A 16861-nucleotide genomic window follows, 5' to 3' on the forward strand; every position below is an offset into this window, starting at 1 on the left:
TGTAAAAGTACTTTCAAAAAATAAGTTTTAATCTTAATACCTCAAAAATATTCATGGAGGAAGTATCTCCCTCTCCCCTCAAAACAACCTATTTCTTATAGTGGTACTCAGGTAATAATTCTGAAACAACATATTAATAGTGCATTCAACAGCAAAATCTTGTATACAATAATCACGACTGTCAGTATCACCTTCGGTCTCATTTTTCAGATCGCCTTCCCTTGTCATCTCCTGTAGATGTCTCATATCTTGAGCTACCATGTGCTTCAGGAGAAGCATGCTCGACTCTCTCCACAGATGTTGGACACATTAATTCCTTTCTGCCACAATGCTCATGATCACTGGAAGAGGAATCACCATGGCTCCTTGAGTACTTCTCCCAAATTCTGCCATATCTACCTCATATATTGCTATAATTAGGGCAACTGCTTCCACCATAAGTCTTCCTCGACCTTAGTGCAGTTACTGCACCACCTGAGGTCCCTGCAGGGTTAATAGAATCATAGAACTTATGTAGAAATACATTTAAACATTTTTACTGGCATTACTAAAGCATGAATCAGACAAAGTACTATTTGGAAATATTTGCATTCATCTGTCTTTATTGACAGGATAGTATTTATTTCTGCATTGCTCAAATGGCTTTATTTAAAAGAGGCATAAGAGTAGTATTTTCAAGCTTAAGGAATTTTATTCTGAATTAAACACCAGTCACATTTTCTGATAATTAATGGAGGTTTTAAGTTTTGTACACTTCCTTAAGCTTTCTACTGTTCTAAACTCTTCAGTATTTCAACATGTTACCTTTTTCCTTTCTACTTTCCCTTTTAAAAAAAATCTAATCTATTCAATATAATTCTGTAATTTAAAAATCAAACTTAGATTCTTACTATATGTCTAATACGAATCTCTGGTAGAACTTCTACTATGATGTTCAGAATGATCTCTACCAGCATGCCTTCTGCAGCCATCATGATCACTAAACTAAAAAAGGAAAAACAAAAAAGGTTTGACAGTGTCAGAAAGAACAATTTAAGAAATCTATTGGACAAAACCGAAAAATGTTATAAGACCTATATATTCTAGTGGATTATGTATCCTTTCTAGAACGAGCATGACCACGGTATGTGTAGTGTCTACCGACCGAGCCATATTCGATGGTGTTTTGGAAACTTGGATTATTTCTGATTGCATAAGTTGAAGAAACAAATTTTAAGTATCAAAAACATAACTTATGCACAGCTTAAATAAAATAAAGGCCAGACATATATAAAGGACTAGGCACTTATCCAAATACAATATCAAAATACTTAAAAGGCAATTGGAACTCATACTCATAATTAGTTATTCAGAAAATGCATTTTAAAAGCCAAGTGAGATACCATGTTTCAGCCATTTTGAGATGGTTATACATTTAAAAATGCTACAAACATCAAGACCATGAGAGGATGCAGATAAACGTAATACTGATACAATGATTGTTGGACTGGAAATGATGCAGCTATTATGAAGAAATGTGATGGGGCATCAAAAAATAAAAATGAAAACTTAACATTAAGACCAAGATTTTGACTCATACATACATACCCAGAATTCAGTAGCTGTACTCAAACAAACATGTGTTCATAAAAATAGTGACCAGGAAGCACCCAAACAAATGAATCGGTTAACACATTGTGTAAAAAGCAAAATGTTATGATGTGCATGAAACTTCAGAACAACAGGCAAAAAGAAATCAGATATAGAAGTCGAGTAGAGGTTGAACAAGCCCAGTAACAGGAAGTACACAGAACAGTTCAGTTTACATACAAAACAAACTTGTGGTTATTAGCATCTGAGGGAAAAGACGAAAGGGATTGCTTAACTTGTAAGGGACTTGTAGTTTGGAGAGACGAAAAGGTTTCGGAACTAGACGGAGGTGGTTGTTCCACAACATGGCATGTAGTAGCTGTCACTTAATTGTTTACCTAAAAATGTTCCATTTTCTTATGTGAATTTCATCACGAAAACAACAATAAACTAGTTTTTCATTTTTCATTTACCTATTCTTAGGTGCATAACCATCATCTTTTCGTGACATATGATCATGCCTCCAGGCAGAGACTGACTTTCTGCGTGAAGGACCTTCATAATTCTCTCTTCCACGTGACGTGAGACCTGTAAATTTAGCATGATGAAACATTATATAAGCAGCAGAAAACCTGAAACACTATTATTTGTTCTCTAAGACAACTGTTACAAGATGTTTCTTCAATGACTCGATCCTTCATTCCCTAAGTCACCAGAAATTGATACCTTGACTTCTTACGGCTCTGAATTATCTCCTGATTCCTATGAGGCCAGTTCGTACAAACTTAAGCCATACAGTAACACTTAAATAAAAGTTCACTTTTAATGGCTAATAACTATTACTTATCATTTTCTTTCTTATATGTATGGCCTACGATTATTAATGACACAGGCAAAACACCTAGGAAATGGTATAATTGATTGGATTAAAAAGCTGACCATTACAAAATACTACCAGGAACTTATAGAAAAACTAAAAGCCATTCTCTAGCAAACACAGCATTAAAAGGAGTGTTTCCCTCACTGTAATCCCTTCCTTTATCTGATATTTGAAGCCCAAATGTGTCTTTACCATAAATCTGTAAATTCTCTAGTTCGACTGAATCTATTATAAGAGTTTTCAGGTCGGGCGCAGTGGCTCAAGCCTGTAATCCCAGCACTTTGGGAGGCCGAGGCGGGTGGATCACGAGGTCAAGAGATCGAGACAATCCTGGTCAACATGGTGAAACCCCGTCTCTACTAAAAATACAAAAAAATAGCTGGGCATGGTGGTTTGTGCCTGTAATCCCAGCTACTCAGGAGGCTGAGGCAGGAGAATTGCCTGAACCCGGGAGGCGGAGGTTGCGGTGAGCTGAGATCACGCCATGCACTCCAGCCTGGGCAACAAGAGCGAAACTCCGTCTCAAAAAAAAAAAAAAAAAAAAAAAAGAGTTTTCAAACAATAAATATGCCAATGTATGTGTCACATCTATTTTGTTTCTCAGACTTTAAGTTAACCCTCTCTACAAATGGCTCATTTTTAGTCATACAGAAATGACAGAATTCCATCAGGTAGCATTTACCTTGATATTCCATCCCACTGTTGCTTCTAGCCACAGTAAAAGGAGTAGACTTTTTGGAATAAGGACCTCCACTTCTCAAACGTGGACATATTTTAACTGGAAAAGGTCCCCTGAAAAAACTCATGTTGAGATCACCAGTGTATTCACCATCATCTGTATTTCAAACAAAATCTTTTGTTAAGTAACATTACCATTTCTCAAATGGCTAAGCGGTAGATATTTCTAAATCTTTCCTATGCATTGTAGTCTTAAAAATTCACATGTATCTATGCTAAAGAATGTAGAATTTCTGTATCAAATCAGTGCAATTCAGAATATCAAAATCCATTTAAACATCTATCAAATAAACCCTACAGAAACACTGCATATTGTTGTCAAAAGAAATATGGGATAAGTGGAGAATGAACTGAGAGCAGAAGCCTATTGTCTAAACAATAGGCTAAACAAATTCTATTCCTGCATTGCCCAAAAGACTTTATTTAAAAAAGGCAGAAGGGCAGTATTTTCAAGCTTAAGAAATTTTATTCTGAATTAAACGACAGTCACATTTTCTGATAATTAACATAGGTTTTAAGCTTCGTACACTGCCTTAAGCTTTCTACTGTTCAAAACTCTCAGTATTTAAACATGTTACCTTTTTCCTTTCTACCTTCCTTTTTAAAAATCTGGTCTATTCAAAATGATACTGTAATTTAAAAATCAAACTTTGAGTCTTACTATATATCTGATATGAATCTCTGGTAGAACTTCTACTACGATGCTCAGAATGATCTCTACCAGCATGCCTTCTATAGCCATCATGATCACTAAATTAAAAAAGAAAAAACAAAAAAGGTTTGATAGTGTCCGAATGAACAGTTTTAAGAAAGGTACTGAACAAAAATGAAAAACGTTATAATACCTATATCCTCCAGTGGAATGTGTATCCTGTGTAGAATGAGAATGGTCATGGTATACATAGTGTCTACGCATCGAGGAATATTGTATGGTGTCTTGGAAACTTGGATTATTTCTGAGTGCATAAGTTGAATAAACAAATTTTAAGATATCAACTTCTAGTATCAAAAACATAACTTATGTACAGCTTAAATAAAATAAAGGCCAGACATATATAAAGGACTAGGCACTTAACCAAATACAATATCAAAATACCCAAAAGACAAGTGGAACTGATAGTCATAAATAGTTATTCAGAAATGCATTTCAAAACCCATGTGAGATACCATATTACAGCCATAGTGAAATGGTTATACATTTTAAAATGCTACAAATATCAAGACCGTGAGGTGATGCAGATAAACTGGAACGCTGATCCAATGCTTGTTGGATTGGAAAATGATGCAGCTACTAAGAAGAAATGTGGTTGGGCCTAAAAAAAAATAAAATAAAATAAAATAAAATAAAATAAAAACTTGACATTAAGACAAAGAATTTTGACTCATACATACCCAGAATTCAGTAGCTGTACTCAAACAAACATGTGTGTATAAACATAGCGTGGAGGAAACACCCAGAGAAATGAATAGGTTAACAGCTTGTGTAAAGACTGAAGTGCTATGATGTGAATGAAACTTCAGTACATCAGGCAGAAAGAAACAGATATAAAAGTCGAGAAGTGTTTGATCAAGCCCATTAACATGAAGTATGTAAAACCGGTGGGTTTACAAACAAAACAGAGTGGTGGTTATTAGCAGCTGAAGGAAAAGACAAAATAAAAGGGACTGGTAAGTCCCTTAACTGGTAAGGGACTTGTAGTTTGGAGTGATGAAAATGTTTCAGAAATAGACGGAGGTGGTTGTTGCAGAACACAGCATTTAATATATGCCACTTAATTGTTTACCGAAAAATGTTCCATTTTCTTACATGAATATCATAACTAAAACAACAATAAACTGGTTTTTGGGTTTTCCTTTACCTATTCTTAGGTACATAACTATCATCTTTTCGTGACATATGGTCACGCCTCCAGGAAGAGACTGATTTTCTGCATGAAGGACCTCGGTAATTCTCCCTTCCACGTGATGTGGGACCTGTAAATTTAACATGATGAAACATTATGTAAACGGCAGAAAACCTCAAACACTATTATTTGTTCTCTAAGACAAATGTTACAAAATATTTCTTCAATGACTCAATTTTGCATTCCCGAAGTCACCAGAAATTCCTGACACCTTGATTCCTTCTTACAGCTCTGAATTATCTCTTGATTCCTTCAATGCCAGTTCTGACAAATTTAAGCCATATACTAACACTTAGGTAAAAGTTCACTTTTAATGGCTAATAACTATTAGTTATTATTTTCTTTCTCTTACGAATTGCCTATGACTATTGATTACAGAGGCAAAACATGTAAAACCATCAAAGTCTTCACTGATTTTAAAGTTCACATGTGCTTTCTCAGCTCAAGAAAGTCACTTTACCCATGTTGTTTAGTGCATTTCAAGCACACAAATACTACAACCCTCGAATGGCTGCTTGATATATTTACACCTAAATGTCCTCCTCGGTCTCAAAGTGGTTGGCCCTATCTTAAATGTTGAAAAATTAAAATGTACTAGTGCAGGTTTTCTAATGATGGCCAAGAATTCTTCTCCTGGCAATAAGCAGTACTATTCAAGTGCTAATTACATCATTATATCCCTTTCAAAATAGAAAACGATCTCTTTCAATATACTTTTCATGTGCAGCTTCTTAATGGTCACTCTTCCTATGATATGTTCACTGGCTAAACTTTTAGTGAAAATGTGCTGACTTGTGCATTTTGAAGTCAGCAGATACCTACCTTCACTGATAGTCTATTACAAAATGTAAAATTCAAAATGTCATGTTTCCATTTTCTTCATATTATCATGGAGGGCTAATTCAGAATTTTAATATGTTCTCCTTAAAATTCTTTGCTGAGAGCTGTTACTTTATTGTCTGGCTTTCTTCTGTTCACTCTGAAACCTTACACTTCTTCTTCTCAGATTTATTACTTCTATTCAACCCTACTGCTTGCCTCATGCTGCTTAGTTCTGAATTCTCCCTTCAAGTAAATTGAACTCCTTCACTAAGTATTTTGTGTTAATGTCTAAACATCACTGTACCATCTTAATGATTAATTTAAAGCCCTTCTTATATTTCACTACTCTATATTTCTGCAATATCCACATAACTGAAAATGCTGGATATGTTCTTGTCCAACATGCATCTTTGAGAATGCTCTTAGTATTCTAAAAAGCAGTCAGAATGCCTATCACATAAGCATTGCTGGGGTCTCAGGATCTGGGTGGCCAGGCACAATGGCTCATACCATGAGCCAGTGTGGAAGACTGAGGCAAGTCTACTGCCTGAGCTCAGCGATTTAATGTCTACTAAGACAACGTGCTGAGATCATGTCTCTACCGAAATATTTGTAAAAAATTAGACAGGTGTGTTGGTGCATGTCACCAGCTGCAACAACAGCAGGCAGATGTAAGAGAGTAACTGCTTCATCCCCAGATTTTGAAGCACTAATGAGCCATTATCTCGCCAGTGCACTCTGGTCTGGTGAAGGCAGTACTTCAACCAAACAATGAAACTCAACATACAATTTATAGATTGGTACACCAGGGATTCAATACAAAGGACCTAGGATATGGAAGAATTGATTTGATTAAGCAGCTGACTATCAAAAAATACTACCAGAAACTTCAAGAAAAACTAAAAGCCATTCTCTAGCAAACAAGCATTAAAAGGAATGTTTCCCTCACTGTAACCCCTTCTTTTATCTGAAATTTGAAGCTCGTATGTCTTTACCATAAATCTGTAAATTCTCTAGTTTTATAGAATCTCTTATAAAAGTTTTCAAACAGTAAATATGCCAATGTATGTGTCACATCTATTTTGTTTCTCAAACTTTAAGTTAACCCTTCATTACAAATGGCTCATTTTTAGTTATACAGAAATGACAGGATTCCATCAAGTAGCATTTACCTTTACCTCCCATACCGCTGTTTCTTCTAGCCACAGTAAAAAGAGTAGACTTTTTAGGATAAGGACCTCCACTTCTCAAAGGTGTACACATTTTAACTAGAAAAGGTCCCCTGAAAAAACTCACATTGAGATCACCAGTGTATTCATCATCACCTGTATTTCAAACAAAATCTTTTGTTAAGTAACATCACCTTTTCTTAAATGGCAAACTGGTAGATATTTCTAAATCTTTCTTACACATTGTAATCTTAAAAATTCACATTTATGTATGCCATAGAATGTAGAATTTCTGTATCAAATCAGTGCAATTCAAAATATCAAAATCCATTTAAACACCTAACAAATAAACACTCAAGAAACACTGCACATTGATGTGAGAAAGAAATACGGGATAAGTGGAGAATAAACTGAGAGCAGAAGCCTATTGGCTAAACAACAAAATATAATGAAACTAAATAAAAAAAGTTAGGAGATAAATGATAAATTACTGTTCATGCTGTTCTAGTACTATAAAAGCTGTTTCAAATCATGTAACAAACATAAACCATATTACACTCAAAGAAACTCACTTATTTATGCAATGATACAGTGACACCTGAGAAAAACCCATTATCTACAAATTTATTAACAGATTTCTTATTCTACCTTTATTAAATGCTACTTTTCTTCCTAGCCCATGCTCAGTTTTAATAATCTTTAAGAATCACATATTAAATAATATTTTTTAACATATCTACAAAAATGTGAGACCTTGCTGGTGTCACATTTAAAAATAAACATAGTCTCCTATATAGCAGAGTATTATTAAACTTCACCCTGAAGATTAATTGCAATCAAAAAAGGCAACAAGTTCTGCCTCTTAGAATGAAGCAAATACTGCAATTTCAAATTTAGAAAATGTATCTCCCATAAACTGCATAGCTAGCTATTAAAATTCCAAACTAAACTTTAGATTTTTGATGGTTGGTTAATAGATAATACAAGTTAACCAATAGGTATTTTCTTAATACATGGTCACTTTATTTTTTAAGTAGAAATTAACCCCTCTGTCCTATTGAGTAAATCAATCTTAAATACCATTTTCAGAAGCTCTTCCTCCTGCAAAGAAAGATACATATGTATTTCGAAGCCAAGGTTTCTGGTATTTCTGAGTCAAAGAATCTTTTAAGTAACTGTAGTTCTATACTCCATGAATGGATAATACTTTATGGCAGGTGTGTTAACAAATTCTCTATATCAGAAGTGAAATGGTTTTGATTCGTATACATGTTTAGACACACACACGCACAAACACACACACAGAAACAAACAAATATTGTTAAAATCAGTCCTCAAATACTCAGTTACTAATGTCCCATTGGATGGGTTTCAAGGTTTCATGGTATTTTGATAATACAACGTATATGAAATTCTGGGCCCCAAAGTAAGAAGCTCTAAAGGATAATCAATGGGAACATGTTCTGCAGAAAATCTGTGGAGAACACATAATCAAGATTCATAAAGTCAATTCACTTTGAAATTTTTCTTGTTTCAATGCAAAGTAATTAAGATCTTAAAATGAGTTTGAGACATTAATCATTCTCATTATACACTTTTAATACTTAAAAATCATGTTGCTTATTAACAGTTAATTTTCTGTTCATAAAGGATACAAAGAATTTGAGAAATTTCTATAATTTCAAGCTTTTTGTCTTCAGTCCTGTGGGGAACACTCCCGTGTGAGACCCCTAAAAGGCGGGTCTCACTATATGGTGAGTTTGATCCCAAACACAGTTTCTACTGGAGGCAGTCGAGCTATCTGGAAATATAGGAACTGAAAGATGAATGATCAGTTTCTAATATCAACCACAATATCGTTTGGGCCTAAAATTATGCGTTGCTGCTAGACCGAGTAACCCCCTACCAGCAACCGGTTCCTGCTTTTAACCTTTTTATGACTTTAAGAATAAGTTTTAACCTTTACTTTCCTAACTGCCTTGTACCCTAGATAATGGTTTAACTGTCGATATTTGCAAAGCAAAATGCCACCATAAGGGATGACTTCGATTCCTGACTCAGATTCCTGAATGAGGAAGTTGAGTTAAGTTGAGTCAGGAATAGACAAAGGAGAATCTGATTAAAAGATATTCTGATGAGCAAAACCAAAAAACCTTTTCACATCTCAGTTCTAAAACAAGGTCAAACCAGAGATACCTGCAGCCAGGAGGAATAATGTTTGGATATATACAAGCTTTGAATAATGTTTGGATATAAACAAGTCTCGTGAATAATGTTTGGATATAAAAAAGCTTTGTGAATAATGTTTGGATGCAAACAAACTTTGTGATTGTAGAAAATTTTGTTACTTTTTACAACCATTGATCACATATCTGACTTCTCTATTGTATAGGCCATGTGAGGCATACATTTCCATTCCTCTTACTATGACGTAAACCAAAGCCAAGAAAGTGTATTTATTTCTGGCCTTTGAAAAATAAAATTTGCTGTTTAGGCACAGCCTATCAGCCCTCCAGATGCCTCGCTTTCTCTCTCTCTGTCTTTATTAATGTTCCAGGCGCACTCCCTCTTCCAGGTATTGGGACCCTCTTGCAGTTCGAGAGACCCCCAGGCAGACGTGCCTACCCATCCCGGACGGTCCACGACACAGTCCTTTGTTTCCAACTTCATATATTAAAACTTTACACAAGCGTCCTCCACATGAGGGATGCCAACCTCTTGTCTGTCCACTCCTTCCTCTTACAGATCTCTGTTTTCCTGTGGGTCTCCTCTTTCTTGAAAAATGCGGTTTTCTCTGGCTGCCAGCAGTTTGAAGGGACGGTTCCGTGGCTTGTTCTACTTTTATTGCTTTTCCATACAAAAACTAAAAGTATTAAGCATACTGTGAGCAACACTGCCACATTTCAAATAATCCTATTTTACAGACATTTTTTACATCAACTCTATTTACATTCTAGATGTTTTCTCCTAAACAAACTTTCTTTTTCCTGACATGCCCACGTTATGAACATTGCAAAACCTGCAACAATCACTGAGACCATGCATTCTGTTAAGAAATGTACACCAATTCCATTATTCAATGCCTTGAAAAGGCCTCCAGTATTAAAAATAAAACCTAAGAAGTTAAACCATAACAAATTGTATGGGAGATTGTAGCCCATCTCTTCTTTACAATATACAATGTGCTTCATCTTTGCATTCACATCACATATTTAAAAGTTTCAGTGTTTTGGGGCTATATGAAAGACTATGTCATTTGAAAACATAAGGTTATTTATTCAAAGTGGTTAGTCACATTATTCACTATGAATTTATTCTTGAACCTGCTGCTGTGTATCACATAAAATGTCCAAATATGATTTACAGTTCTGTATCTATGCTGGTTCTCTTACAACAGATGTGATCACTGTTTGGTTTCATTCATTTTTTCTATCTTACTCATTTCTTATTTTGTCTAGAGGCATCCCTAAAAAACAACTCAGTATAGTATTTCATATTATTTCTCAGAAATGGTTTAATGTCCTCATTAAATTCATAATAACTTTCTTCAGTTTAATATTTTCTGTAGGCCAAAGTAATGTTTGAAAACAGTTCTGCTGGGAGAGATCCAAGATGGCTGATCACTAGCAGCTCAGGATTGTGGCTCCCAGTGAAAGCACAAAGAACAATAGGACACCAGACCTTCACATGAATTCTTGTTGCTTATGCACCAGGAGATTCCCAGCGGAGGAGCCCCACGGGTCACCAGCGTGACTCTTGTGACCAGCGAGGTGGATTTGCCGGTGCCTCAGTGTCAGTTCTTGGTGCAGAGTCAGAAAAGCACCATAGATCTTAATGCCACTGATTTAGTCGGCACAGTGGGATGCTCAGATTTCAGCGCTGAGAATCAATAAGTTGGACGCCCACTCAGAAACCCCATTACAAAGACGGTAATTATAAAGACCACAGATGGATAAATCTACAACGAAGGGAAGAAAACAGCCAAAAAAAGGCTGAGAATACCCAAGATCAGGACGCCTCTTCCTCAGCAGGCGATCAGAGTTCCTCATCAGCAACGAAACAAGGCTTGATGGAGAACGAGTGTGTTCCAATTACAGAAGCAGGCTTCAAAATGTGGATAACAAGAAACTTCTGTGAATTAAAAGAACTTGTTCTAACCCAATCCAAAGAAACTAAGAACTTTGAAAAAAGGTTTGACGAAATGTTAACAAGAATACACAATTTAGAGAGGAATATAAGTGAACTGATGGAGCTGAAAAACACAATACGAGAACTTCGTGAAGTATGCACAAGTTTTAACAGCCGAATTGATCCAGCAGAAGAAAGGATATCAGAGGTCAAAGACCAACTCAATGAAATAAAACAAGAAGACAAGATTAGAGAGAAAAGGATAAAAAGGAATGAGCAAAGTCTCCAAGAAATATGGGACTATGTGAAAAGACCTAATCTACGCTTGATAAGTGTACCTGAATGTGACGAAGAGAATGAATCCAAGCTGGAAAATACGCCTCAGATATTATTCAAGAGAATTTTCCCAACCTAGTAAGGCAGGATAATATTCAACTCCAGGTAATACAGAGAACACCACAAAGATACTCCTCAAGAAGAGCAACTCCAAGGCACATAATCGTCAGATTCACCAGGGTTGAAATGAAGGAGAAAATACTAAGGGCAGCCAGAGAGAAAGGTCAGGTTACCCACAAAGGGAAGCCTATCAGACTTACAGCAGATCTCTCAGCAGAAACCCTACAAGCCAGAAGAGAGTGGGGACCAATATTCAACATCCTTAAAGAAAAGAACTTTCAACAAAGAATTTCACATCCAGCCAAACTAAGTTTCATAAGTGAAGGAAAAATAAAGTTTTTTGTGAACAAGCAAGCACTCAGAGATTTCATCACCAGCATCCCTGCTTTACAAGAGCCTCTGAAAGAACCACTACACATTGAAAGGAACAAACAGGGCCAGGCACGGTGGCTCGAGCCTGTAATCCCAGCACTTTGGGAGGCCGAGGCGGGTGGATCACGAGGTCAAGAGATCAAGACCATCCTGGTCGACAAGGTGAAACCCAGTCTCTACTAAAAACACAAAACGTTATCTGGGCATGGTGGTGCATGCCTGTAATCCCAGCTACTCAGGAGGCTGAGACAGGAGAATTGCCTGAACCCAGGAGGCGGAGGTTGCGGTGAGCCAAGATAGGGCCATTGCACTCCAGCCTGGGTAACAAGACCGAAACCCCATCTCAAAAATAAAGAAAGGAACAAACAGTATCAGCCTTTCTAAAAAATACCAAAAAGTAAAGAGCATCAATATAATGAAGAATTTACATCAACTAATGGGCAAAATTGCCATCTAATATTAAATGGCAGTATTAAACTCACATATATCATTATTAATTTTAAATTTAAATTGACTAAATCCCCCAATTCAAAGACAGGCAATTTGGATAAAAAACTAAAACCCACCGATCTGCTGCATCCAGACCCATCTCACATTCAAGGATACACAAAGACTCAAAACAAGGGATGGAGAAAGATTTACCCACCAAACAGAGAGCAAAAATAAATAAATAAAAAGCAGAAGTTACAATTTTTGCCTCTGATAAAATAGTATTTAAAGCAACAAAGATCAAAATAAGCAAAGAAGGACATTACATAAGATAAAAGGATCAACGCAACAACAAGAAGAGCTAAAGATCCTAAATATATACGCACACAATACAGGAATACCCAGACATACAAGACTAATAAAGAGACTTGGACTCCCACACAATAATAGTGGGAGACTTCACCATTAATATTAAACAGATCAATTAGACAGAAAATTAACAATGATATCCAGGACTTGAACTCAGATCTGGAACAAGTAAACGTAATTAACATTCATAGAAATCTCCACTTTAAATACACAAAACATACACTCTAATCAGTACCACATCATATCAACTTAGAATTTTAAACGAAATGCTGGTTGGCTCCTTGTTTGTTATTCTATTCCTTCATTTTCTTCTATGTCTCCATTATTAAGGACAATTATAGGCATACCTATATTTACACTGCATTCTAGCCCGGGCAATAAAGCAATACCCCCATTCTCTCTCCCTCTTCCTCTTTCTCTTTCTGCCTCTTCTTTATTCTTTTTCTTATTATTCTTTTTTTCTTTCTAAAAAAAAAAAAAAAAAAAGAAAAGAAAAAAGAAAACAGTTCTGCTAATCACTCTATTTAAACATTACATGGCTTTTGTTATTTGGGAAAGGATCCTAAATCCTGTCCAAGACCTGTTGCAGAAAATAAGTAGTTCTTCCCATCTTGAGATGCTGTTTGTTATTTCTTGGCCCAGAATAGTATCCCCAGTTTAGTGCACAGTTGCTTCCTTCCTAGTGTTCTAAAGTCTGCCACAATTTCTTAAACTGTAATCTTCCCCTGAAAACTCTAAGTACCTTCTTTATTTCCCTTCTTTTTTTTTTTAAGTATAATTTTGCATTTTATTCATTCATTTCATCAGCTGGGAATTGCTCTATTGTACAAATACAGTTTTGTACAAAAAAATCACAAAATGTTACAAAATAAAAAAGTACAAACTGCATTATTTAATAAATATCACTAAAAGTAGTTAAAGTGGCAATGAGATAGATTTTAAGTGGGAAACATTGTTTGACCCAGCAAACCACACAAGCTCTGTTTACAGACATTTCTACATTAATACAAGGCAATCCTATTTTGCCTTTTGAGAGAATGTAAAAGAAATACTAAGACAGTGTTCTCCTGCTGTAACTGCCAAGGTTGGCTCCAGACATTTATGACATTAGTTTATAAATCTCTTAGCTGGATCCAAGAAGTTACATAAAGCAGGAGGCTTGTCACAAAATTTTATACCAAGTTAGATTCTCTTATAACAAAATGACAAATGTAAATAAAAACTGAGAGCACCAGACAATCTACACATTAACCAGAGTACAGAATAATCACTCTGTCATCAGCAAATATCAGACTTTCATTCAAGTAAGACCTGGTACTAACCCTTAAAAGAAAAAAAAAAAAAAAAAAAAACCTTCCCACAACTTTCTGTTAAGTATTTCTCTTTAAAAGATTCACCATTTCTAGAAAAATAATTATTTCCAACAGAACAGATCTGTTTCATCAAAATGGAATGGGCCAAACATTTGGTAACAAGAATGCATCAATATCCATTTGAAATAATTATCTAAGGATTGTGAAAATCAAATTTCAACAACGTAAGAACTACCAAATCACAAACTCTGTTCAAAATAATACATTTCATATAAAGCACTTCTCTGGATTTATGCCTGAAAGCTGTCAAAATGGAACACGTCATAGATGAAGGTACACCAGTTTTTAAAAATGTTGTGCAAAAATACATTTTTATAGAAAATAGACTACCAGGAATGAACAAATTTACACTGTGAGAAAACAGCTTGCAAATTAAGTAGTGCTCACTTTATACAGCAAATTATAAATAGCAGTAAAATCACCCAAAGCTATCATAAAACATCATTTAGGTGCCCAGCAACCTTCAGCTCTGAGAAAACATTCAAAAAGATGATTAAGGCATTACACCTACAGTAAAATCTACTAGGAAGTTTGAAAGTGCTATTACCCTGATTAGAGTTCACGTGATTCTCCAAACACAAGTTATGTATGCAATTTTCCCAGGGTGTTAAGGTTTTGAGACATTTCAAGAGCATACATTTTGTTCAATATACATTTTAGACAAGGATATGGCCATAGATTTGGCAAGTTCTTCATCGCGCTTCCTCTGCACTTGAGTTTGTTTGCACCAGTTGTCGTACTCTGGGTTAGGATAGGAGTGATCAAAGACAGCATCATAGTGTCCGTTACTGAGCCAACTGAGCCAAATACTGGGCCTCAGGGAATCCTCTGAGCCCAAATAATGAATCATGGTAGACACCGTGGGGCTCTCCAGCCTCCCTCCAGTAGTTAAGTGGATATTCACATTCAGCATCTGCCCCATGGCCAGCAACTCGGGGTACCCAGCCCATGCCCCGTCTTGAGCAGCAGCGATGATAAACTCCCCCACATCACCCTCAATCAGGGGGCTGAAGTGGTCGAGATGGTCGGCGATGTAGTGCACAGTCTGCTCCCTCAGCTCCCGGTGCAGGCTCTGGTCCCCGTACACCGTCTTGCTGACAGCTCGGTAGAGGCAGTTGCCATCGGGAATGATGTGGAATCGATACTTATTCCTCTGCCGCAGGTATTTGTCCTGCTTCTCCACCTCGGCCAGGTACAGGGCCAGCTTCTCGTCTCTGGGATCCGACCTGGGGACAACCACCGGCTCCACCGCGCCGCTCGGGGCAGTCTCGCCGCTCCAGGTGGGAGACACCTCGGCCTCCGGCTCGGGCCTCCGAGCCGCGTTCCCGCTGGGCGCGTCGCAGCGGTCGCCGCCCTTCTCCCACGCCCGGGGGCCCCTCTCCGCCAGGTGCTCCTCGCCCCACGGACCAGGGCCGGGGTCGGGGCTCCGCGGGGTCGGCGCGAGGCCTCGGTGCTTGGCAGCGGCCAGGGCCTGGCAGTGCTCGCTCAGTCGGAAGTTCCGATCGGGCCCCTCCCGGGCCGCCTCCAAGCCCGGCTCGGGGCAGTCCGGCCACAGCAGCTCCTCCAGGAGCCAGGCGGAGGAGCCGCGTCGCGGCGGGATGGGGGCTGCGGGCGCCGGGGCCAGAAGGAGGCAGCGGTCGCGCGGGGCGGCGGCGGAGGCAGCGGCGCCGGGAGCGGGCTCGGGCCCGTGCAGCAGGAGCCTGTCGGCGCCCAGGGCCCGCACGGTGATCTGCGCGGTGGACGTGTAGTGCGGCGGCAGCGGCGGCTTGCAGGTCGCGCCGGGCGGGCCGGCGGCGGCGGCGGCGGGCGCGGCGGCCCCGGACACCACCTCGAAGCAGGAGGAGAAGGCGGGCATTTTGGCGGCGGGGACGGCGGCGGCTTCCCGGGGTTCTGCGGCCGCGGCGGGCTGGCACTCACCGGTCTCGGGCTCGGCGCCGGCGCTTCCCGGGGGCTGCAGCGAGACCTTGAAGGGGGCGGCGGCGGCGGCCGTGGGACCCGGGGCCCCGGCGGGGTAGTGGGTGCAGACGCTGCGGTAGAGCTGCATGTCCCTGCCCGCCGCTCGGCCCCTTATAGGCGCGGCGAGCCCCCGAGCGGGGGACACACCCTCCTGGACCGGGGGAGGGAGCCGGCGGAGCGCGGTGACCCAACCGCCCCAGAATAGAGATGAGCGCCGGGCCGCCGGCCGCCGCGCGTCAGCAGCCGCGAATAGCGCCCGGGTCCCGGCCAAATTCCTGCTCCGCCACAGCGCGGTGGGGCGGGGACGGGACGCGCGCTCGGCCCCTGCCGGTGCGCTCGGCGGGCAGACCCGGGGCGCCTCGCCCGCTGCAGCTGCTGCGGCGGCCGCAGGGGACTCAGAGGAAGCCACCCACCCCGCTGGAGCGCGTACCGCCAACGAGGAGGAGCGCGGGGCGCGCGGAGGCCCGGGAGGCGGGAGCGCGCGGAGGCCCGGGAGGCGGGGGCGCGCGGAGGCCCGGGAGGCGGGGGCGCGCGGAGGCCCGGGAGGCGGGGCCGCGGTTGTTTCTATTTCCCTTCTTAACACTTCTCTGAATATAACATTTATTTTAATTTTTCCATAATAAAATCTGTGAGACAAGGCAATGTGGAAAAGACATCTACACAAATTAACCCTTCTTCAGCACAAAAACTGGGGGAAAATGGGCAAACATTACGATACCTAAGTCAAAAGTGTCTCCATACCTAGCATGAAACCAT

The 16861-nt window shown here is 39.5% G+C and overlaps 1 protein-coding gene across 1 annotated transcript; it reads right to left on the minus strand.

Annotated features, from left to right (window-relative positions):
- Positions 1-13671: 13671 nt before the first annotated feature.
- On the minus strand, positions 13672-16193 carry LOC101053224 (OTU domain-containing protein 1). The gene has a single exon (XM_003930717.4). The coding sequence runs from the start codon at positions 16191-16193 to the stop codon at positions 14775-14777; it is 1419 nt and encodes a 472-aa protein (XP_003930766.3). The 3' UTR covers positions 13672-14774.
- Positions 16194-16861: the final 668 nt, after the last annotated feature.

Source organism: Saimiri boliviensis, chromosome Y (genome assembly GCF_048565385.1).
Source record: "Saimiri boliviensis isolate mSaiBol1 chromosome Y, mSaiBol1.pri, whole genome shotgun sequence".
In the NCBI taxonomy this organism is placed as follows: Eukaryota; Metazoa; Chordata; class Mammalia; order Primates; family Cebidae; genus Saimiri; species Saimiri boliviensis.